The sequence below is a fragment of the Rhipicephalus microplus genome, unplaced genomic scaffold (assembly GCF_043290135.1).
Source record: "Rhipicephalus microplus isolate Deutch F79 unplaced genomic scaffold, USDA_Rmic scaffold_49, whole genome shotgun sequence".
In the NCBI taxonomy this organism is placed as follows: Eukaryota; Metazoa; Arthropoda; class Arachnida; order Ixodida; family Ixodidae; genus Rhipicephalus; species Rhipicephalus microplus.
This window is the reverse complement of record NW_027464622.1, coordinates 2,055,117-2,080,789: the sequence shown is the minus strand read 5'-3', so window position 1 is coordinate 2,080,789 and position 25,673 is coordinate 2,055,117. Positions and strand designations below refer to the sequence as shown.

The window sequence follows — 25,673 nt, the reverse complement described above, 5'->3', positions numbered from 1 at the left end:
TCAAGCTTTGGGCGAATTAGTGATCGGTATAATAGAATTTTGAGGGACAGCGGAGCGCGAGAAAAGTTGCGGCGTAAGTATCCTAGCGTTCGGTTAGCGTTATTACAGATGTAGGTAACATGCGTGTGCCAAGATATATTGTTGGTAATGTAAACGCCGAGGTACTTATATGAAGAGACATGCTGGAGGGGAACGGCGTTAATTCTGTAGGTACAGGGGGGAGAAATAGATTGCCGGGTTATTAACATGCATTTAGATTTGTTAGAGTTGAGAGTCATAAGCCATTTATTGCACCAGGTTGAGACAGTGTCAAGGTCTGACTGTAGAAATTGGTTATCATATTCATTGTTTATTTCGCGGTAAATTACACAATCATCTGCAAATAACCTTATAGCGGAGTTAATGCTGTCTGGGAGATCATTAATATATATAAGAAAGAGTAAAGGGCCTAATACGGAACCTTGGGTACGCCGGATGTTACTTTAGAAAGAGGTGAGTTATAGCCATTAGTTGTTACAAACTGAATGCGATTAGTCAGAAAGCATTCAATCCATTTAAGAATGTTCGGGTCAATGTTTAAGGCACTAATTTTCAGGAGGAGTAATTGGTGAGGTACTTTATCGAAAGCTTTTTGAAAGTCAAGAAAAATGCAATGCACAAGTGAGCCGCGATCTAAAGCCGATGCTATGTCATTAGTAAAATAAAGAAGTTGGGTTTCACATGAGTAACTTTTTCGGAATCCGTGCTGGTAGGGAGTAAAAAAGAATTTGATTCTAGGAATGAGACAAGGTTGGAGTAAATTATATGTTCTAACATTTTACAAGGAACACTGGTTAGGGAAATTGGTCTGTAATTGAGAGGAGACTGTGTGTTACCAGATTTGTGCAGAGGGACCACCTTCCCCACCTTCCAGTCAAGCGGCAAAGTGGAGGTCTGAATAGATTGCGAAAAGATTAAGGACAAGTAAATTGATGAATACAATGCAGTGTTTTTTAGAAACTTTGAGTTGATTTCATCTACGCCACAAGAAGAGGATAACTTAAGCTTGTGAATTAAATTTTGCACTCCGACGGCATCAACGGTAACAGGATACATGGGTAAAAAATCACGACTAGGCATTTGCGGCAACGCAGAAGCAGAACAACTTGAAAAAGAAGTAACAAAAAAAATCATTTAATGCAATACAACACTCTTCACAGCGAACTAGCTGCCCGTCTGAGTTCGTAAGCGAAATGTTTTTCTTTTCCCTAGGTTTAACAGTTTTCCAAAACTTAGAAGGGTTGGTTACAAGAATTGAGGGAAGGGTATTATTAAGAAAAACGCGCTTGGCTTCTTTGATAGCTGCTCTGTATTCGGAAAGGACAGATTTGTACACGTGCCAACGGGCTAACGAATTAGTCTGCTTTGCCTGACGGAACAACCGTTTCTTTTTATTCCGCAATTTTTTTAAGTCAGTTGAGAACCAAGGGGGGCGTTGGCGACCCTTGATAATGTATGTGGGAATGTATCGCGTGATTAAAGATTCAACTTTCATTTTGAACAAGTTCCAGTTTTGTTGAACGCTGCGATCAAAGAAGCCATTAGCAAAGCTCTCAAAATTCGATTCGAGTTCACTGTTGATTGAGTCATAATCGCCGCGTGAGTAGTCTCTTATTGTTTTCCAATTGTTTGACCGACGCCTTAAAGAACCTGTTAGATTGAAGTGCACGAAACAATGGTCACTTATGCCTGAGATATATCAAATAGAATGGACAAGGTCAGGTACAGTGGTGAGAATCAGATCAAGAACATTTGATGAATTGGGGCCCATTCTTGTTGGTTGCGTTACGAGTTGGGTAAGGTTAAAGTCTTCGCACAGTTCCACGAAATGTAAACTGTCGGCTGAAAGTGAGCTTAATGAACAGGAAGGAAGTGACCAGTTTATTTTCGGGTAGTTAAAATCACCTAGAATAAAAACAGGTGTATGCGGGTGCCTTTTGACAATATCATTCAAAGCATCATGCAGTTGCTCGCAAAACTCTGGTGTCGCACTCGGAGGGCGGTAACAGCCACAAAATATGACATTTTGATAGTTGACATGGAGGGAAACACAGACAAATTCTAAAGGTGATGCTATTACTATATGGCTAGAAACTATATAATCAGCTACGGCTATAAGTACACCACCTCCTGGCGATTCTTCTCTATCACATCTGTAAATGGTATAATTATTTTCACAATCGAACAGCTCTACACTTGCAATGTTAGGGGTAAGCCAGGTTTCCGTTAACACTACAACATCGGCGGCGCATTCATCAAAAATTTATTTCAACTGCCAATAACTAGCAATTTAGCAAGGCAGTTTTTTTTTAAATGAAGCTTCCAGAAATGATATATACTTCACGTACGTAAACCATTCTCGCTCAGCAGCTTTGTAGCGTTATTTAGTTTATTCATGATGGTAAATAACATCTTTTTCTTGTTTTAGGATATTCCATTTTTTTCAAAGATGTAACGAGCGATATTTAGTAGCAACTAGTCATATATTCATCCCACGACTCTGCTTTAAACTTTAAACTTTCTATTTTCTCTGTTCTTTGGCTTGTTTTTGTCATTTTATGGACAAAACTACAGTGGGTCGATATCACCTAACCGCCAAGCGTTACATCTTGGTGACATGCCTAATGACCTTCATAACGTTCAACTGGGAGATGCAGGCCTTTTTTAAATGTTACAATGGTTTTAAAGGCGACAAAGTGACAGTTCTGGCAATTTCTAGTGAACACGTGTGTCATTGTTCCTCCCCGTTCAATAGAGACAGTTACTAATTACCCCTTGTACAAACTCCACATCAATAAAATGGTAGTCATTGTTACTTCAGACAAGTGTTGGTCGTTGCGGCGACGTGGAATGGAGGTGCTGAAGTACTCGCATGTGTGCGCCCGGTCTTGTTTCTTTTATTATTCTAACTGGGTCGATTTCTAATTTCACCGCGCTTTCTAAACAGTTTCTTTGATTCGTCAACATGAGAATATCATTTGTACCTCAACAAAGGCGCAGGTAAACTCAAAATAAATGCAAAAACTCCATCTCTCTCACACAGGGCAAATAGTCTATGTAAAAATCCAATATGTTAAATAAAGGCACGATGTGCCTTTAGGTAGGCAAACTACTTCTTAAAACCTGCTACACTAAGGAAACATTTTTTTTTATTTTAACAAATTTACTCTAGGAGAAAGCTCGCGTTGTGCACAGCATGAAAAACGGCGTAGTTCTTTCCTTCATTTAACCTCGAAAACCTGGCCCTTGTGGCTAATTCAAAAGTCGGGTGCAGTGGGTATTGGTAAAAAAGGCCTTATACGTGGCCCCGGGAAGTCAGCGCTAGTTACAATTGCAAGGAAAATGCACACTCGCAGAGGTGGCCGGGCCATCTTGTCGAATGGAGAGAGGTTGACGTGAATGTTAGCTTTTAGTGTCTTTCAGCAGTATTTCTAAATAAATACATGCGATATTTCTGTAAAATATCTGGTTTTGTTTGTTGTCTATTTTTTGAATGTTATCGCCGGCGAAGCGCAAGACGTGGTACACTTGAGTTTAGCGCTTGCCTCTGTTCTTTCACTTCATTGCTCAGCGATATGAAAAGTTCGGTGGTGCTCATTTATCTTGCTCGGTTGGGGTGTCAAGCATAGAGAAACATACCTATGTAAAGAGCGGACACACTCGTAGCACCAAGCGGGTGAGCTAATGCACTGCTTTCAGCACCACGAGCAGCTGGTCAGACAGATAATGTCTTGGGCATAAATGAAACAAAAAAAATTGATGCTGAATTTGAACCCGGACCCTCTAGCTCCGAAAGCAAGTGTCTTCTTCACTAGGCTACACACCCATACTTCTGGAAATGGAATACATGTACATTTAAACCACATGAATGTATACCTTTGGTGCAAAACAAATGCTGAGACACAATTTTCAGACACAAGTCATTGATTTTTGTGGTAGCGCAATAAACGCCTCATCTGGACATGATGTGCGGCCGACATGAAGAATTGAACAAATCAATGCAGAACGCTTTTTGAAAACAATTTGATGCCAAACATTGGTCTTCGTGGTCTTCCTGAGGTCTTGAGGAGGCTATTTTATGCGTTGACTAACGAGTAAAAGCAAGCCTGGGTACGTCATCTAGCGGTTGTTCAAACCCTTCCTTGCCTGGCCGCAAATTGTTGCAGTGGCCACTCTCTACGAAAGTATATTTCTCTGTGTGCCAAGTACGAGACATATAAGACAAAAAGCTGTATCGTGAAAAAGTCCAAAAGCTAGAGTGAGCTACGCCGAGCAAAACAACCATTCATTGAAAAAAAAAAATTAAATCGGGCAACACCTGTTTTTCGCGACTGCGCGTTGTGCTAACCCGGAGATCTCCAGCTCTGTGAAGGTATTTCAGGTTTACAACTGATAAAGGGTGCGCGCAAATATTTGGGCATTTTGTTGGGGCATGTATTGGTTTACACGAGTACACGAGTACGCCTACTTCTCTGCAAGCCAGGATAAACAGACAAAAGTGCCATGCCGCCAGCCAAGCTGCTGTCAGTAAAAGCATTTAATGAAAGGCTTGTATTCCTGAGGCTCGGATAAAAAGTTTTTGCATCTCTCCCTTTTGGCGTGTACTGTTTATTGATGTGAAGCAATTGGAGGCTCCTTTTTGCTCAATTTGTGTAGTCGTGGTGTAAAACTTTGTGGCATTACTCAAACAATACTGACACAATATTGCATGTGATGAACTGAATGCTTTTAGAAATTCCTTTCAGGAAATGTCACATGAGCCAAGGTTTTCACAAGTGAACTTTTCATCAAGGCCATGCTGTTACCCTGACGCTAACAAGCCAACTTGCCGAAACCGTTTACAGCAACGTTCTCCGAAGTTTCTGATCGCTTCAAACCTCTCCATTTCTCTGAACTTAAGTCTTATTTGGTACTCAAGTCCTGTAAGAAAGTACGTGCGTCGATATAACAAACATGATTTACTCACTGTTAGGGAGCGTATTTATGAAAATGGTTTATTACACGCAGAGCATAGTAAATGTTCTCACGAGGAGCCAGCGAACTCCAAGTAATCTTGTTTTGAAAAATAAAAAATGGACCACTCGGGGGTGCTTTTTTTTATTAGGTCAACGCGTGTGAACAAAACTGTGTATAGAAAGTTCTTGAATATACACTCCAAAAAGTGTGAAGTGAACAAAAACCGAGTACGGTTTGAAATAAGAAAAAAGACTGTCACAATATTGGTTTATTGAAAAGCGAGCACTAGAGGGCGTAGGAAAAGGTGGTGTGCTCCAGAACTGCGCATATCACGTTCGACTGCAGCGGGAGTAACTTCGCTTTGGTGCCACGCGAGCTCGTCTTCGAAGCCAAGCATGCGATCATAAGGTCGCACAAACACAAACAGACTGGCTGTTTTCTGCATGAAGTAGAGTTTTAGGCACCTGAACTTGTCCATACAATAATTAATAAAGAAACACTGCTAGTAGCTACACAACATACGGGCGGTTATTTCCGAAGATGAACTGAAGTTATAGTGTGTACTGCAATCACTCACGCATTCCAGTGCTGCCGTTTCACTTGACACCGACTTCTAAGTGCGCTAACATTGCCCGCCGAAACTTGGGTAAACGATTAAAACTAAATAATATTCAAACTAATTAAATTTCAACTTAATTTACAAGTATGTCCACGCTAAATACATAAATAAATGCTAAAAATATTTAAAATATTACTAGAAAAATATAGCGTCTGCGATGAGCAAGCATAGCTCCCGTCGAGATGATTTTACTCAAAAGTAGTTTCATCTGGCATAGCGAGATGCCCATCGTCCCAAAGACTGCTACTGCACTGCTGACGGTGACTCTCCCCAGGTGGCGTCACCGGAGGACGGCGCTGGCGCAGGTGTAACTGGCGTAGGAAAGCCTCGCCATCCAGGTCTCGGAAGAAGTTTGTGCGCCCTCTTTCCACAATGACGTGGTCACTGCTGAACGTGGCTGCAGACAAGAAGCCGGTACTGACGAGGTTCTCGGAAAGTTCCGACTGCGATTCTTCACGGGTGCAGAACTGCGGGGTCACTTCTTCCAGAACACGCGTCACTGGCATGCAGACTTCTTCCGGCCGTGGATAGCAGCTGGGAGAATCCAACGATGAGAACCTGGAACGAGAAGCCTGTTTTACTATTTCTACTATTGGTATCGATCAATATTGTGCGTAGAATCCATAAGTGGCCAGCACACCATCATTTTTGCAAGGTATCGCGTCAAGTCACCTACTGCGAGGTTAGCTTATACGATGACGCGTTGTTTATGAACAAAACGGATCTGGTCACCCGCATAAATTGTGTCATGTTTTACTCAATTTTAAACAAGTCCTCACCATTTGTTTTAATTACTTGCATATTTTGTTTTATTTTTTTGTGCGATCTTCCTTTAATGTTTTTCCCTCTAGAAAGAGCAGGAAGGCGTGTTCGATGCAGCAGCTGTCAGGCCACTTTCTACTACTTCTTCTGTTCTTGTGTACATGTGAATGACATTGCAGAGTACGCGGGTTTTCTATTATTTCGACCTCAATATAAAGCGACCATCATGGCCGGTATCCAACTCGCTTCTTCCAAGCCAGCAGCTGAATGCGGTAAAAACTTAGCACCACTGCGGTGGCTGCCTTCAAAGAACCAGAGATCATGAATCCAAGGGTGTACACAACAGTTTCATAGTTTGACGATGTTCCGATATGCACAACGTGCCCCTTGCGACTTGTCACCCTCAGTTATGTCAGTGTTCATGTCAATTCACCCTAGTGTTCACTTGTGTATCCCGAATCGATGTATACACATACACACACAACATGTGCACCACTCCACACCTCCCGGTACGGAACTGTGGCACTGGTTTTCCAGGTAGATTTTATGAGCAATCATAGTGCACATAGGTTGCCCATCTTTCTCGTATGGTGATGCACGAGAGGAGAGAGAAAGCTAGGGACCGAGTCTAGCGGAGTGAATTCTCGAGCATAGAAATTAAAAATGCATGAAAGTATAATAGTAGGACAAGTATCCAAACTCGATAAAAATATAATTTCAGTCGTGTTATAAGTGACCTCGTGCTCGTGCCTCGCGAAGTAAGTTGCGAGAGGAGAGGCCTGCACAGCCACATTCCTGGAAGAAAAATGCGACGACTCCTCCATCTCGAACAAAGACCAACGCACGGGACATTGATCCGAAGGGCAATGGAAGGCAGGATTAATCACCGCTCAAGGCTCGCCGTGGCTTACAGGCAACGAACGAGATGCATTCGCTGGCCACGCCAGTGTCCCGATTCTTGGAATCGCCTGCTGCTGAGCGTCGGCAGTTTGGCTGGAGGCAGATGCGCCACGTCGTCGGGCTGGCCGGAATTTTCAAGGAAAAGCCAAATTCCTCGGACGCGCATGTTATCAAGAGGCCGGGCATCGAAGTGTTGTGGTGCGAAACACGTTCGTAAGCTCTTTCTGTGGACTTTCCTTTTCTACCCCACCGTGCGGAAAGGTGGTTCCACCTCAAAGTCACCTGGCCAGTCATCGAGCATTGCATTGCATTGTCCGAAAGAGTGGACAATGCGACAAGGCTGTACTACGCTGCTTTTAAAAGAAGGGGACGTGCGTTTTTCAGCTTCTCTTCAGCGAGCTTCGTTTAGAGCGAGACGTTGAGCCGGAGTCCTCGAGCTTGAGTTCTCCGAGCTCATTTTTCAGCTTCTCAGCCGTGTAAATATATTGCTGATAATACGAGCACCTCATCTGACTTTTTCGACGATGGTTCCTACGATGGGAGCCTGGTACCAAAAGAGACTCGCAGGACCTGGAGTCGCAACAGTCAGTACAGCGCACAAGCAGACTGACAGATGCTGTAAGAGATGAGAACATGCGCTACGAGACTGCAGAGGATTATTGACAATAGTGTTGCTGTTTATTCACACTGACGCAGAGGTACGTGTGTTGAAGATGAATTTTGATGTCCTCGCTTTATTTATGTATCACAAGGCTCATATCTTCCATTCACTAGTCTTCTGACTTCAGCTTTGATAACTCTTGAAATGGCTCACTTCACTCAACTTCTCCAAATGCTAGTGCTGAACTCATATATACCACTTGTTGCGACCAGACTTTGGGGCTACTGAAGATCCGGGATGAAGGTGGATGTCGAAGCAGGAGAAAAGTGAACTTAACGGAAGGTTTGTTTGCATTATATACATGGTGAGCTATCGTTAAAGGTGAGCTCCACTACATGGCGAGCTCCATTCGAATGAACCGGGTGGCTTGTTATAAAGGGTACGTTTTCCCCATATCCCTAGATCAGGGAATGGGTGCATATTGCACTGTCCAATCATGGGTCTAACAAAACCTGCGAGGGTGACATCCATACACGACCAAGCAAACGTCCAATATTGAGGCGTGGTCGCTGCACTGCACTGTGGCACCAACGTGTCTCTTTGTGTGTGTGCCGCTGGGTGATGGGTCCCAAGCTCACGACAGCATACATCAAAAGGGCTACCACAGTGGTTCAAAAGGGTCCGCCGAACTGCTCGCTCAATTAGCGGGACGATTTGTGGCTACCGCCGCTGTCTCTTCCAAGGAATATGTTGCCACCACGTGAACACTTGTCTCGTGAATCGGCTTACGGCAACACACGGCACGGCGCCTCACTTCCCGGCTGGTAAGAACAATGCACATGACAGACATAAGCCGCCAGCAGTTCAGCGACTTGTTTGAGGATCAAAAGAACGTCACTTCCTCGTGAGCCCAGGCGTCGGTCGCATTACTTCATTTAACTGCTGCTTCAACTTAAAAAAAACGTCGTCGACATAGAAAAAAAATGAGCTGAATAAGCATGACGTGCAAAGTACACAACTTTAAGTTCACCAACCTGTAGGGTATGAGCGACATGCCTGAGACCATTGGGTTGTCACTCAGACGTGTGACGTCCTGCATTCCAAAAGGAAACACTCCTGGTTGATTCATTCTCTGCAAAACAGGTATAACGCAAACGTGGCATTTCTGTCTTAATGGCTCTTTGATTGTCGCCAGGAAGGTAAAAAGGTGAAGCAATGAACACGATAGCAACAAATTGGAAGGTCACGCGCAGAATGGCAAGAAGATCGAAACGTGCCCCGTGTTTCTCACGCACAAATGACGCACGAAACGTACTCACAGGTGCAGATGAACGCGAGGTGTAAGTGATTTTAAGTGAAAAGAAAAGTGAGCCCCGTAACTGTCTCTCAGAGTGAGGACACCTCAACACCAGATCACGAGGGGTGGGAGTAAATGAGGGATTAAAACGATGGGACTAAAAGGTAAAGAGAGAGAGAGGAAGGAGAGAGCGAGGAGCAGGGACAGTGAACAATGGAAGTAACGAGCAGATAGGAAAGATGGAGACAGTCCCAGGAGTCCCAGGATGGGGCACCACTGGCGAGAGCCCTAGTCGGCGTCAGGAGATGGTGTAGGCGAGTCCAGTCGGCCATATCTACGCTGTCGCCGAAGAAAGGCGTCAGGAGATGGCGTAGGGCCAGCCCAGTCGGCGAGAGCTACGCTGACGTCGGAGATCGCGAGGGCACAACCGGTCGGCACGAAATCCAGCGGGCGAGTCAGATGAACGTGAGTAAGCCTCTCAGTTGTTACTTTGCTGTGTCTGAAAAGTGCGCCCTTTTCGCAAACAGAGGCTGTGTAACGATTGCAGTGACCATTGTGCGCCTGGTATTCACAACGGAATCGTTCCCACAAAACCCAAAAGATATCCAAGAGGTAAGATTCTCCCCACTTGAAGAGGACTCGCTCGCTGGATTCCGTGCCGACCAGTTGTGCCCTCGCAATCTCCGACGACAGTGCAGCTCTGGCTGACTGGGTTGGTCCTAGGCAACCTCCTGACGCCGGTCCACGACGACGACGACAGCGTAGCTCTGGCCGACTGGATTAGCACTACGCCATCTCCTGTCGCCGACAAGAGCTCTCGTCAGTGGTGCCCCGTCCTCGGACTCCTGCGATCGTCTCCATCTTTCGTGTCTTCTCCTCACTTCCATCGTTCGCTGTCCCTGCACCTCACTCTCTCCTTTCTCTCTCTATCTCTTTACCTCTTAATCCTATTCTTTTAACCCCTCCTTTCACCCTACCACTCGTGAGCTACTGTTGAGGTGTTCTCCCCCTTAGAGACAGTTATGGGGCTCACTTCTCTCTTCTTTTCATTTGAAATCACTCCCCCCCTCACACACACACTGCAAGATAAGGGCGCACGAGCGAGCGAACAACCCTTTATTCTCTACACGGGCCAAAGTACCCGTGAGAGATGAGAGCCACTGCGCACTCACTGCGCCATTTTGCTGATAATACTAAAACACGATAGTTTCCCTCCGAGACACCTGCCAACAGCAGTGAGTGGTAGATATAAATAAATTGCGGTTTGAGAGTTGAGGAGGTACCCTTCGGACGCTCCGTCGTTAAAGCCACGCATGCAATCAAGACGCGGAGGTCCTACGTTCTATTCCGTTCGCCGGAGTCATTTTAATGCGATTTTTTTCTTTGTTGAGTTTTCATATATATAGATACGTATACATATACGGTGCATGACATCGACACCGGCGAAGAAATGCAGCTTGGAGTGTCTATATAACTGCTAACGAAATAAAAGGAAAAAATGAGAGACCAAATACACGACAGATCAAACTACCTGCTCGAATAATACAGCAGCCCCGCCACGTTGGTCTAGTAGCTAAGGTACTCGGCTGCTGACCCGCAGGTCGTGGGATTGAATCCCGGCTGCGGCGGCTGCGTTTCCGATGGAGGCGGAAATGTATAGGCCCGTGTGGTCAGATTTAAGTGCACGTTAAAGAACCCCAGGTGATGTAAACTTCCACAGCCCTCCAGTATGGCGTCTCTCATAACTATATGGTGGTTTTGGGATGTTAAACCCCACATATCAACCAAATAATCAAGCAGGCTTTGCTAGCTGTTGTGGTGACGAGACAACTTAAATGTCCATACCGCTATAAAGTTTTTAAAGCCAACTTGTAGATGAATCGAACTGATGAACATGTGCTGATACTTGGTTCTTTAATTGAAGAGTACGTGCCTACGTTTATAGGACTGTTTAACTGACGAAACCATAAGCCTCCTACAGACTATCATCACAAATAGCCTGACAGAGAAGTTGACGTCTATATTTAAGGCTGGTGTAACAGGAACGTTAGAATGAGGTGCTTTATTTGGCGTTGCACGCTGAAACTTTTCTAACAAAAGAAAAAAATAAGAAAACAAGAAAAAACACGATAAAGGCAGCCTACCTTCGGCAACTTATGGTTGACATATTTCAAAAAACTGATCTTCGACCCCTCTTCATGGATCGTCAACCTAAAATTCACGAAAACGGCTGTCGACCGTTCGCTCGCTTACACATTTCAAATCCAAAAAAAATGTAGCATCTGTTCCTGAATATTCACGACAATGCATTTCACAGCTGTTTCAAGGTACATAGCGTTAGAAATGTAATGAGCCAACGTGGCGGAGACGATTGGAAACAACTGTCTTGGAATTATCACGTTTTCGTAGACTTATTTGCTCCTCGTTGAGAAAAAGACGTCCAATCGCTAATAAAAGAACGAGTTTGAAAAATTCACGTTTTCCTACACAGTCACATGCATTCTCAGTTTGCAGTTGACAAGCTGCGCCTTTAAAAATTTTTGATGGCGTCATACTAGTAAACTAGTACAAGCCATGCTTGTCGTCTTGGTGGAATAAGATCACAAAATTGAAGTTACTAAAACACGCTAATGTGATATTTAATGGACAGGCGACGTCTATTCAATTACTTTTGCTTTCCATCACGACCAGTTGCGTTTGTTAAAGGGGCACGGCAGCACGTTTCTAAGTAACAGTGGAATAATTTTCCTATTTGCGCGAGACGCTTAGCGAATCACATGTAAAAGAATATTTTAGCACGTGTTAAGTGGGACCGGTACTCTAAGGGTTGGTCGCCTGCTTCAAGCGCTTTCTTTCTCCATTTGATCCAGCGAGTGTTCCGAATGCTACAAGAGGCGAAAATTTCCTCCCTTTAGAGAAGGCAGGCTCAAGTTTGCGAAGCGCCGTTCACCGCTCTGGCGGACAGAGCTCTGGTCACTCGGACGGGTTGCGCTTGCTTGGTTTTCGCATTGCGCGCACAGAAAACATGTTCCTTTTAACGCTTATCTCGCATTTTACACGTCATATGGAGTGCTCTTTTGTCATTCTGCAGGGCAGGCACGCACAACTGCTGCATTGCGAGCTGATGAAAAAAGGTTAAACATGACGAAGACCTTAAAACTGCCCGTCAATTTCTACCGTTTCCAATGCAAGCAGCGCGAGAAGCAAAGGCGTCAAAATGGATTATGGCAGTTTGCCGATACTCCATGCTCTTGTTACTTTGAAAATTTTTGGTCGTGCCCAGTACTACAAGCTATTAATCACCTGAAGAAAACGCGATCACCGCACTCAATGAAAGCGTGTTTGTAAACTAAAAAACAGCAAACAGACAATTTGCGATTGGGCTCTCTTTTCAAGGCAACCATTGGTAGTGCGAAAGCGGTGGAGCTCGCTTGCGTACTACACATAAAAGACCATGCTGTGAGCCCTGCAAGTGATTTATTTAGCTGATGGCTGTAGACTTCTCGTCACCGCTCAGTGTAAACATATTTGTGCTGTGGGTTCGCGCTGAACGTTTATACGTACAGGTCTTGCAAGCAACACCCACCGATAAGTTAACATGATAAGGTGTTGTGATGCTAGTATTGAAGTCATGAGTTCGATTCCCGCACACACCAGCTGCATTTCCACGGTAGCGAAACGCATTAAACGTGCGTTCAGACTTTGGTGCAAGAATCACAGACAGGACGTGTCGGTGTTGCATATTTCAAGCGTACAGTGGTACGACGCTTAATGTAAACGGAAGTGACGATCGGTGTGTGTGCAACCTCTTTCCGTTCTTATCGCACCGTATTAGCGCGCACCGTATTAAGTGCACGTTAAAAAACCTCAGGTGGCCGGAATCAATTGGGAGTCTCAAACCACGGCGTGCCTCCTACTGATATGATGGTTTTGGCTCCCAAAATATGTCCTTGCATGCGCCCGAGTGGCGCATGATATGTAACTGCCGCTATAAAAACGAGTTGGGGAAAAAACCCAGCAGAAATAAAATTTGCCAAGGTTTCTTGAAATTTGACGAGGTTATATGGGCTGACTCTCTGCGTAACTAAAAACTTGCTCGCTCTTTAGCGGGCATTGTGCGATATGACGACCACCAAGCGAGATGTCCTGTAATCGATATTCGAATCAGTGAACACGCTGCGTGATAAGGTGCGGATATTATTCGAAATGAAACATGCACTATGAGAAACATGCGTAGTAGAAGTGGACATAAAATACTCTTTTTTGCGCATCATTATACTTTCAAAAGAGCTGCGAAAAATCAAAGGTGTCATTGAACTTACGATACGACCTTGTTAACACCCGATGAAAACCTCGGCAAAAGGGAAACTTATGAAACTGAACACACCGCATTGAAATGGTGCCTGGGACTGAACAGGGAGACGTAAGTTAAGTCTCTTCACACTGACCTCCTAATAAATTGAATGCCGCGAGGCACATTTGGCATTCAAGCAATAGAAATCCGAACGCTATATACAAATGCACGTGAAATCATGGTGGTAGTTTGCCCGCAGCTCCGAGAAGAAACGAATGCCGCAGCAAATGCGCGCTTTACCGGTAACATGCATATAGAATTTGCGTCATCGCCTCAATTTTATTGTTTGATATGTGGAGTTTAACATCACAAAACCATCATATGATTATGAGAGACGCCGTAGTGGAGGGCTCCGGATTGATTGATTGATTTGTGGGGTTTAACGTCCCAAAACCACGATATGATTATGAGAGACGCCGTAGTGGAGGGCTCCGGAAATTTCAGCTTCCTGGGGTTCTGTAACGCGCACCCAAATCTGAGCACACGGGCCTACAACATTACCGCCTCCATCAGAAACGCAGCTGCCGCAGCTCAATTTTATTATCATAGAAAGGCAGCTGTTCACCATCAACATTACCATAGCACTCGTCAAAAGAGATCGTGTTTAACTTGTTTGGTCCCGCAAACGTTGTCAATGAACTGCTCTCGGTTCTAACAAGATTCACACCGTCAACACGTTTTTATAATCTTTTTAGACTTTCTGAGCAAGTCACAGATGACGCTGCACGTGGAGGGTGACCAAATTAAAAAGCGTGCAGGCGCATGAACGAGCTTAGATAGCGCAGGCAGAAGGCGAGAGCGGGGTACCGAGATACCGGCTTTTGCTAAAAGGGCCATGAAACACGCGTGGTGCATCACCCCCTGGCCAAGGTTGGGAGGCCCTTTTCAGCGAGCTTAGTCACAAAAGGCACTTTTTTTTGAACACGCGGTTGCTTTAAGTCTGACAGCGAGCGCGTGTGCACGGGCACGTCAGCATCGCGCGGCGCGGCTACGACTGCGCAGCACGCGAAGCTTAAATCAGACAATACACCTTTTTCAAAATTCAGCGCCCCCGAACGAAAGCAAAAACACATTTTTCCACCATGTCTTGATCACCGAAGGGACTTCCATTGGCGTACCATTCAAATGCGGTAAACGTCCTGGGGGAACGCAAGCGGTGTCTTTGTGCGCTGCAGGAAACGCACATCGGCGTCGCCGAGACACACAGCCCGCAAGCTCGCACGAGTGAACAAGACATGGCGGAAGAGCCATGTTGCCAGACTGAATTTTCTAAAGTGTCTGAAGCCATGGGCTTGAGTATATGGCGCAGTAATTTGTGTAATGCGACCATTGGGAGAGAGTAGCTGCAATTTTTAGCTTACTTAGTGAACAGTAAATTCTTGGCTATGAGCGGCGCTACATCGTTTGGCTCACGTGTTCGCGGAACTGACTACCGATTAGCAGCGTTTTCTCATCATGCTCAAAACCTATTGCAGGGCCCTGTTAAGAATTCCTATTCTGTGCATTGCCGCCAAAATAATGCTGTAGAGACTGCGCTTGAATCTTGACTCACTTGCTGTCTGGCTGACAGAATATCCACGAGGGGGCCTTCTCTCAGAGTAATCAGGATGGGCTCCACACCGGCTGGCCAGAAGTCGTCAGACAGTTGGAGAATGCGAACAAAGATTTTGTACCGGGCGTTGCCGCAATCTTCAGCAGTAGTGCAGACCGGAACCTATGGCAACGGTGTCACAGCGTAAACGTAACAAAAACGCAATTTTTACAGAAATTGAAACGTTATACAGACGACACTTTGTTTCAAAGTGGAGTCGAAGTCAGTTTTAAATTGATTGGGAAAGTAACTCAAAACAATACGGAAATCAAATACGCCAGGCTTTGCATGGCACGATTCAAAACTTAAGCGGGTGCAGTGTTTCCCTTCAAGAACTGGTACACCCTCCCCCATCATCGCACCCCGTGGGCACTCCTGTGCCTTGGAATATCATCTCATAGTGCTGCTGCTTATTCAATGCTCTGTTCCAGTTTTTGTTGCTTTGTGTATTCTTCGATGGCCACACCAGTGCTACCATGACTAAATAGGTGCCAGTGAGAGCCATTTTAAGTGTAATTTATTTTCTTGTGGGCTCCAGAATACAACCATCACTGTGCTTAGAAAACATCGCATTGCCGTAAATTTTTCTTTCGTTAGTATTACTATTCACTAGATTTAACTGACAGCTCGCGTGACATAAAAAATAACGTTTTTTGACAAAATAATGACATGTGACCTATACTGAGTGGACTTCGTTGGAAGTGGACGTGGCGGCTACGTGTTTGTTCTGCCCATATGAGAACTTTTGTACTCGCCTATATAAGACTGTACATATGTATATATATGTTATTTTGTTTTTTTAATTCTTTGTTTGTTACAATTAGGTGCAAGGAGATAGCCATCGCCAAATAATGGCATCAACTTCGTTTATTTTCTATTTTAATAAAGAAACCTTTAATTTCATTACTCTCGCTTTGAAGCTTTTAGGACTGACTGATAATTTATAAGACATTTGTACGTTTGGCAAGTCATGATACCCCTATAATTCTACGCCAGCAGAATCACTGAAATAAATCCAGCTTTATTTTCTCTTTATGTTTCCGGAAAGTACGCAGCTCACACCAATACAATACCATAAAAAATAGAGGGGAGAAAGAAGGGCGTTAACCTGGTGTCGGTTTTGAGGCTGTTATCGTTGCCTCTGAGAAAAATGTTTCAATGCGAATTCATTATACTGCCTTTCTCCGTACTATTCGTGGGCGTATATTTTTTGTAAAGCAACCAAGTGCATCTATTATGTATACGAAAGGGAAAAAGTGCAGCATTTTCACGGAGTGAATGATGACGAGCGGGGTGAAGCATCCGTTCGTCCGTCCATTTGTTCATCGAAACATGAATGGATGTATCCGGCTGTGCCCTATGGATCGGGTGGTGGCTCACGTCACCTACCCATAAAGTTAAGTTTACTATCACTATGTGTTTAGGAATTAAATTTAACTCGCACCTTAATTGTTGCAACCAATCAGTTAGCCTCTTCTTGGTTATTTCTAAAAGTTTAAAGGCCATTTCGCCTTCACTGTTCGTAAGCCACAATGCTTTGCGAAATTCCGCGCCATTATCTTGGACTATAGGATGGGGCCTTTACGGAACATTATCAAATGTTCAGCCGCTATCTCCTCCTCTCCACACGCACTACATGCCGCGTCTGTGCCTTCGTATTTGGCTCGGTACGTCGTGGTCCGCAATACTCCCGTTCTGGCCTCGGACAGCACAGAACTACCCAGAGAACTATTGTAGACCTTTTGCAATTTCCTGCTTGAAAGTCCGATAGATCTCCAGTGATGATTTCGTAAGCCTACCAATCTTACACATGTCCTTCTCTGTTTCCTTCTCCTTCTTAACCAATGTTTCCTTTTGGCTTGGTATTCCGTGCTGGCTAATTACTTGCTCGAGAGTTTTAGAGTTCGCTTCCTTCATTTGTATCAACATTCTTTATCTACAAGTAGGTCAAACTTTCCTAGCTCAACGCTCCTCTCTGATTTTGCATTGATTTGTGGTGTTTAACGTCCCAAAATCACCATATGATTAAGAGAGACGCCGTAGTGGAGGGCTCCGGAAATTTCGACCACCTGGGGTTCTTTAACGTGCACCCAAATCTGAGCACACGGGCCTACAACATCCATCGGAAATGCAGCCGCCACAGCTGGGATTCAATCCCGCGACCTGCGGGTAAACAGCCGAGTACCTTAGCCACTAGACCACCGCGGCGGGCCTCTCCGATTTTTCTTAATCGCTGCTCAAATTCTATCTTTCTGCCAGCTTTCCTGCACTCAAACGATTTCCATCTCATGACACCCTGTACCACCTGATTTAGGATAATTCAGTGTGCTCCTAAGGCAAGTATGCCTATGCCACGTTCTTTAATTCTTAATCCTGCTTGAACCTCTGATTTCATGCACAAGACCGCATTGCAGAACGTCAAACTCGGCATCAAGACATTTTCAAAACCCTTTCACAACGTCATACCTGTTAAATGACGTTGTACATTAGGCATGAAGTTCTAAGACGTCATAAATATTGACGTCTCACAACGTACATACATATTCACCTTCTCACCTCTTGAGCGATGCGAGCGCCATCTAGTGAACAGTTGTTATATTAGGAGTGGTTACGACAGACGACTATAGAGTAACATAAAAATGACAAGAGTAGTCACTCGGGCTAAAAAAGCGACTGAGCTATACGCAGCTTCAACTCAGCCGTAAGGTGGCAACACATCACTTACTGCTTCAAAGAAACACGCATATTATTCAATACAGTACCTTTTATAGTGCATTATACGTGTACATGTTTTTGCGTATGGCATAGTGGCTTGAATCCCTCTGTATCGTATGCGATTATACGGTGCGATAACGTCGGGCTGATATGGGTCATGAATCAGACGCGAGAGAAGTGCCCATGGTGTTGTTGCAACGGCAACGTTTTCATGCTCCGTTTTCATTAGCATTTGCGGCAATGAAGAATGGGCAGCAGCAGGGAGATGCCATAAAAGAAGTGCGATAACGTGGCTGGCGTGCGTCGCGGACTTCGCTTGTTTTGGCTGCCTCTCAGCTTGGCTACTGGTAGGTCGACGTTAATACTGTGTTAGGTGCGTATTGAATTTGTCATTGAAGCTTTAACCTAACGTTTCTGGCATTGTGCTGTTCAGCGAAAACATCTTTTTTGTGCTATTCACTTCGCATACTGTGTTCTTGGATTGCTTCGCACGAAAGAAAACTGTCTGGAATGCTTTGAACCAGGTTTGCGAGAAAATTTTTGGCTCAAGACATTGAGTCCCCGCTCGCGTTGTTAGGTTTTATTTGTGCTGCTACACGTATTCGAATTCACTGCATGAGTGAAATTTCATGAGAAGTGCAGCTATGCTCAGTACCGTTATCTGTTTCGTCTCCAAATTGCTTAAAGCTCAAACTAACGCGTTAAGAGAAGTGGTGAATCTGGAAAAACGCTTGCTCTATTGCTAAAGCTAGAACGTAATCTTTGATAAAACACTCCTGTCTCGTTAACGGCTTGCATGACACATAAACTTGCTTTCTTTTTGCTGTGGAAACTGTTTGTGGATGCTTTTAGCGAAAGAGGAATGTACAGTGTATTGGAAAAAATTAGTCCGGATGTGGGAAAGAAGATGTAGCCAACATTTTTCTTCTCTTTTTTTTAGTTCAAGCTGAAGTCAAGTGCTGAGGCAACTACTGCCGTGTCGCATCGTGCCCTGTATGCGTATTTGTGTGCGTTTGTTGCAGTTTTATTCGGCTGCAGTTCTTGTTATATTGTTTCCTATGCGTTTCCTTCTTGTGTGTAAGTTATATTCATTATATGGCAGCTGTTACCTGTCTCGCAGTGCAATGAGCCTCTCTTTGTGCTTGCATTTATGAAACATTAACCAAGCTGGCATGCGCTTACCAAAAATATCACTTGACAACAAAGGTTTTCGCTCCGTCAATGATTCTCATGTTCTAGTTAAAATATGCATAGCTACACATTGGCATTGTGTGCTTCCCGCTGTAGCGGTGCAGCTTACACGAAGCTCATCGATGCATGCAAACGACGCGTTAAAAAATGAAAGTATGGTCTCAGAAAGGCACACGCATGTAGGAGTGGTCTCGGAGGCTCTAATATTTCTAGCCACTATAAAATGGCCTTCGAGACTGTTTTCTGCGTCTGCCATCTCAGGCGCTGCAAAGCTTCACCACACCCATTCAGTGCGCTGCGAGCACAAATCAGCTGAAGGAGTGTATGGAAGTGTCCTCTTTGGACCTTTTATATTACTCTATGCAGGCGACTACGCCAGAGAAGCCCACGCAGTAAGAAGCTTCGCCCATAAAATAGCATAGGGTTCTAGGACACCTAGTGCGTCGTTGTTTAGCTGAATGCTCTGCTCTATGCCTGTCATCACGCGTAGCACAGCACTCACCAATGGGTACTTCTCGAGGAGTACAGTCACGTCAAGGAACAGCGTGCTGTTTGTCCAACCTAAACCGTCGAGCAGGTTTGGCTCAGGTACCACGTAACCTGCTGCGTCAGTACAGAAAAGGAAGAAAGCCAGATTACAGGCTATAAGAACCGGCAACTCGGTATAACTAATGAACAACACCACTAACAGTGAAGAATAAAAAAAGAAAAACACCAAGACACGAATGGCAAGCATAACAAACTGCGGATTCGGGAGAGCGCACTGGGATGAGAGAGCTGTAGGGAAGTTAATGAATGATCGCTAAGATGGCACTTTCTTGTAGAAGGCCCTGCGTACATACGGCTTCGATCACTTTCAGTGCTTGCGAATAGAAAATGTGGGAGATTTACTGAATATAGTATGTACCAAAGTGCCTTGAACAGCTGCATCGTCTAATTGTTATGTAGATTCTTATAATAAAACCAGAAAACCAACGTGAAATAACGAATACATTTAACAATCAGTACTGCCCCAAAGTTCTTACACGGGAAGGTACAACAGAATCATTTCACTTTTCTCTTAGAGTATTACCCTTTGCAACGGCACACTAAAAAAGTGATTGAGTGCCTGAAAACAGTTTGTTTGTAAGTAGTTAAAGAAACATTATGAAATTGTTGATGACGTATGTCATTGATAAAGATTACTGTACACTCTCCGTAAACAAGGTAATTATGGCCAAGAATAATGCACATTTCCGTCCGTACTGCCGTTCACGTTGCAAGAAAAGAAACTTGCATGATGCTTAATAATATGCAGGATCTTACGTTCTAGATTGCTTATGCTTATAGGGGACGCCGTAGTGATACGCTCCTGAAAATATGGCTGTCTGATGTTCTTTAACGTGCACCAACATCACCCAGTACAGGTACGCGCCTCTATAATATTTCGCATCCAACGAAAAACCGACCGCTGTGGCCGGGATCCAACCCGTCACCTCCAGGTGAGCCCCTGAGTTTTGTGACCACCATACTACTTTGTTTATTGAGAAGAAATATAGCAGGTGAATCCGAACTCTCCTCAACACATCCTCAAGGAATTTCTGCTGGTATGGCTGCTGGGAAATATTTTAATTCATCACGTTTTTTGAACGAAGTATTAGGCTGTTTGAACCACACTGTTGTGCCATGATATTGCCATATCGAAAAGCAAGTCGCAAGGTCGTACATAACATACGCTTTTGGGTTTCTTTACGTGCCAATATCACGATATGAGTGAAGCCCGTTGTAGGGGAAGGCTGCAAAAATTCAGATCATGTGTTCTTTACGAATGTCGACATCATACAGGAGACGGGCCTCTGGCATTTCATCTTCGTCTGAAATGCGACGGCCACGGCCGGGATAGAACCTGCAACTTTCGGGTTGGCAGCCGAGTATCGTAAGCACTGCACCAAAGAATCAGAGTGTTGATTTATTGTTCATAGCTGTATAATATTACGACCAAATGCCAGCACAGAAGGCCTGACTCCGTTGCTCACTGGAACCATTTATTAAGCAATTATGAGCAAGCATAACAATTTATTACATTCGAAGAATTTCTTTGCGTATGGCAAACACTGAGCATTTCCTTCCATTTATCCATACACAAACACACACACACATATCTATGTACGTCGCGGTGCCCTTGTATTCACCTCATTAACGTTGAGTAAACAGATATAAGTATGAAAGGGTAAAAAGCTTTGACTATTATGACTCTGGTTGTGACATGAATATTATGAAAATTCCGTCGCATACCACGTTGAACCCTTCTCTCCACACACGAGTGTCATATATCCGTATACCACGTGCCCTAGTGGGCGAGTACGCGTCACAGGTGTGACAGTTTATATCTACAGAACAACGGCGAAAAGGGAAAGTGATAATATAAATACGAGAGCATTAAAAATAATGACATCAACAGCATTGGACCGACGAGTGGAGGAATAAATGTTTCGGTCCCAGCAGGAATGAAATCCAAACATTCTGCACATTGACATGCCAGGCCTCGGATCTACTTTGGAAAACCCTAGGCAGCAATAATGTTGGTGTATCGCCAATTATGGTCGCAGTGCAGCCTATCTGATTTGATAAAGATTCCATACCCCACCGTGGTGGTCTAGTGGCTAAGGTACTCGGCTGCTGACCCGCAGGGCGCTGGATCAAGTTCCGGCCCGGCTGCAGCGGCTGCATTTTTGATGAAGGCGAAAATGCTGTAGACCCATGTGCCCAGATTTGGGTGTACGTTAAAGAACTCCAAGTGCACTAAATTTCTGGAGCTCTACACTACAGCGTCTTTCATGATAATGTGGTGGTTTCTGAACGTTAAACCCGCTCATCAATCAATCAAACCATTACATGGGCACTGCAATGAAGCAGGCTTTACGCCTGAGCGTCATTGGCAGTTAAGCACCATTCGTTAAAGTTGGTTTACGTAGAACTATCCAGAGCTACCGTCTTCCCAGGCACAAACACTACGCTTCAGCTTACCACATCTGGTGTCGGTAATACTTATGTTGTTGACATCGTTACGCAACAGCGGTTGTACAAAACATTTGCGGCTGTTCAATATCCTTGTCCGTGCGCATAACATTTGTACATTTGTTCAGTGTCATTTTAACGTGTTGCTCAACAACAGCAACAAAAGAGTTACACCACTGTCACTTTCGCCCCACACATTTCGCATGATGTCAATACTCGTGGTAGGTGGGATCTGTCGAATTTTGTTCTTACACCTCAATCTATTGCGCACGGACGACGAAGATTTTTCCCTCACAACCAACGTCAGAATTTCTCCTACGTGGGCTTTTTAACACGCTGACGTTAAAAGTCTTAGCAACACCAAGTTCTTGCTGATTTTTGGTCATGCTTCGGTCACCCTGAGTCAATTGCATGCAGTGTTTCTAAACACAAATGCACGAGTAATAAAGCGCCTGCGATCTCTGTCACTTCGTCAGCATATCTTTACGTAAATTTTGGCCTTTGATGTGGCAACATTGTGAACAGATGAGAGGGCAAGTCATAGTTTACGATTAGAGATTATTTTGACCATCTATAGGACTAATTTCAATATTGCGCCAACGTTGGTCACTCTTCGTGTCTAAGAACATGCAAGACAGTTCTTGTACGCAAGAACGTTAAGTGTGATCCAGAGCAAACATCGGCAGCACCAGGATAGTCTTATCAGAAAGAGGCGCACCTCGCAAAAATATTTCGCTCTGACCAGAATGCGGACAGCCAGTGTGAGCACTGGCATTGATAAAGCTGATTATGTGTGTTGTTTATACTTTTCATATTGTGATAGACCAGTAAATGTACCTAGGATTGAAGATGAAAATTGAGCAAGGTGCTGTATTAAACTAGCAGCAGAGTTTATTGTAAACGCTTGTAGTGGCGTGGTGGAACTTTATATGGCGGTGCGGAATAAATACGGCTAAGTTAGGCAAGAGAACACTGTGTTTTCTACAAAATTTCAGTTTCTTCAGGGCTGCCTGAATTGCCACGCTTTCACATGCTGTCGATGAAAGAACGCACTCGAGTCGCGCTGTCCAGGACACCTGTAAGGCAGGATCGCGAACGCTGCAGCGCTTGCTCCGCGCTCTACGTCAACCGATTCATTGGTGAGAACTTTCAAATGATCGGCGTACTTTTATTCAATGTATTTAAGTACCGAAAAACCTACTTCTGCTGTTGGTGTGGAGTGCGTATTGTGCATTCGTGTAATCATCACCCGAGAGTCGACATCCTCATGCGACCAAGATGGGTGTAGTCGAAGTTGTCTGTGTTTGGGGAATTCCAGGCAGGGGTGACGAAGTTTTTCAGAGAAAAATAAGTTGTGCTGTTTTCGGACAGAAAGCTTGCTTTCCAGCGGCTAAAGCACGGATTTATTTTGAATCAGTACACTCAAAGATTGCTGTGAATTCTATAGTATAGTATAGTAATAGGCAAAATCACAAGGAACACAAATTATTTTTTAATAGTACCAGGGGTGAAGCGCGGGCATAGAAGTGTTCAGCACACCTAGTGGTCGAATGGAAATGTATCTTTTGCAATTTTTCTACCCCTCGTTCATACTAGTGTGTTACAAGTAATTGTGAAATAAATAGAAATTCAGCTTTTAAACTCATATTGCTCATGACAGTACGTGAACATAAGTCCCTGTGTGTTAGTTCATGTGAGGGTTACAGGGTACTCATGAGGGTTACCATGGTACAGGGTACTCATGACCATGACTTCCAGTGCCTTTGGGTGTGATAAGCCAGTATGAATGCAAGTTTTTACTTACCTGCGAGCACATGCGAGTGTGAGTAGACGCGAGTAGGATGGTGAGTGCCTACAAGTGAAAACTAAATGTTGAAGTGGGCAAGCTTATAATTGTGAGGAGCTGAGAGTGTTAACGTGAATTCTTTTGCGATAGTGAGTACACAAGGGTATTAACACCGAAACATGTGTGAGTAAAGTGAGTATGAACTTTTCACGTACTATATTGATTGCAGTGGGATAATTGAAAGTCCTACTAAATACCAGAATACATGAACTCGACCCTTCACTGCAACTCCGACTTCCATTTGACCTACATCAACGCTAATGTTCGCTTCTCTATCGTCTTTGGTTGGGAGTTGCTATCAATAAGGCATATGCCATGTTAAGTATCCGGAGTAACTAACAGTGTGGCATGCAATGTTTGAGGCACCGACGAATATATCAAATCCCTGCTGGTGCCAGTGTCCTCGACTTGCCTCGAAGAGACAAGTACTTGCCAATGCATTGCGGCCACTGGATGGTCGGCCACTTTATGTGCAGGTGCTACCGCAGCACCGTCCACATCTGTCGAAAGCCTTCGTGCGCTTTTTGAAGACGACGAATTTCTGCGAACGCCACTGGTTCGCGGTGTAGTTCTACGCGCTGCAGTGAATGTAATGCCGGTCTCTTCCTTATTTTCTTTTCCGTCTTTTCTTTTCGCCCTCTTTCTGGTATCTCTTGTCAACTTTCCTAATCTCTAAGTTTATGGTAGTCAGCCGCAAGTCTTTCTGGTTAAACTCCCTGATGTTTGCTGCTCCTCTATCAATCAAATACAGTCCATTCAAAAAGAAACAGGCGGACTTTCTAAACGCTAACACAAAAACGCAAAAACAGCCTTGAAAACTTTTATCTTATTACCTCGCTCTTTCGCTGTGCTCGCACGGTTAATGGCTTTCTATAGGTGCCACGTGCTCTGGCAGTGAAGTAGGAGAGGAGGCAGTAGAGGATGAAGAGAGCACGTGCCAGTACGTTATAGCTTTTTTTTTACCGACGACACGGGGCAAACCATGGCCATAACAGCTCTGCGGTAGTAAGTGAAAACCAGGACATGAGTATGAAGGATGGCTTTTGTGGAGGACTCTGAAAATTTTGACCACTTTTGTTTCCTTTAGTTGAGCCTAAAACTAAGTACACCAGCCTCAAGCTTTTCAGCTCCACTGAAAATGCCGCCTCGAGGGTTGGGATTCAATCCTGTCCTTGGGGTTTATGACTAGTCAAGTACCATACAGCCACGAGACCAACATGAAGAGGGAGGGAAGCATGAATGCCTCTGAGCATGAATAGCCGAGAGAATTGCAGTGAGTTAGAGAACGCGAGCGAGAGCCCATGATGGTGAGTAGGCAAGAGTAAGGGGAGTCTGACACACGGCGAGAGCGAGTGAATACGAGAAACAAGTGTTAGCGAACTATGTATGAGCACGAGTACCCATCGCTGAGAGTGGTGATGTAATTGAGCGTTAATAAAGTGCGCGAGAGAGAACGTGACTTAATGCCTTTAAGTAATAATAGCCGAAAGAATGAAAGTGAGGAATGAGGTGAGTGAGTGAGCGCTTTTGAGCGAAGGTAGACGTTAATATATGAACGGGGGTAGCTGTGTCAGCTGATGCTAGTATGAGCGTGAGTGAACATGTGTACATCTGAGACTGAGTACTCACTATTGTGAACGTAAGTAGGTTAGAACGTAAGTATACCACAGTATGAACAGAAGTGAGCACCTATGAGTGGGAGGCATAGGTTGGCAAAGCCTGTGGAGCTCTTTCAGACTCACACATTTGGTGCTTCAAACTCCTTTTGACTCAAACTCGTCAAACTTTTTGTGAGCCAGCTTCCC

The 25,673-nt window shown here is 44.4% G+C and overlaps 1 protein-coding gene across 3 annotated transcripts in view; it reads right to left on the bottom strand.

The window, feature by feature from the left end:
• Window positions 1–5,120: 5,120 nt before the first annotated feature.
• Window positions 5,121–25,673, bottom strand: part of LOC119162321 (uncharacterized) — a 51,164-nt gene continuing 30,611 nt past the window's right edge. For 2 of the 3 annotated variants that reach the window (XM_075884858.1, XM_037414756.2), the window contains 4 exons: window positions 19,528–19,628; window positions 15,081–15,242; window positions 8,912–9,009; window positions 5,121–6,172 (listed from right to left, as the gene is read on the bottom strand). In XM_075884858.1, coding sequence (XP_075740973.1) covers window positions 5,803–6,172; window positions 8,912–9,009; window positions 15,081–15,242; window positions 19,528–19,628 — 731 coding nt within the window. In that variant the 3' untranslated portion in view covers window positions 5,121–5,802. The remainder of the gene's footprint in view (window positions 6,173–8,911; window positions 9,010–15,080; window positions 15,243–19,527; window positions 19,629–25,673) is intronic. The other variant, XM_075884859.1, reaches the window with a different exon arrangement.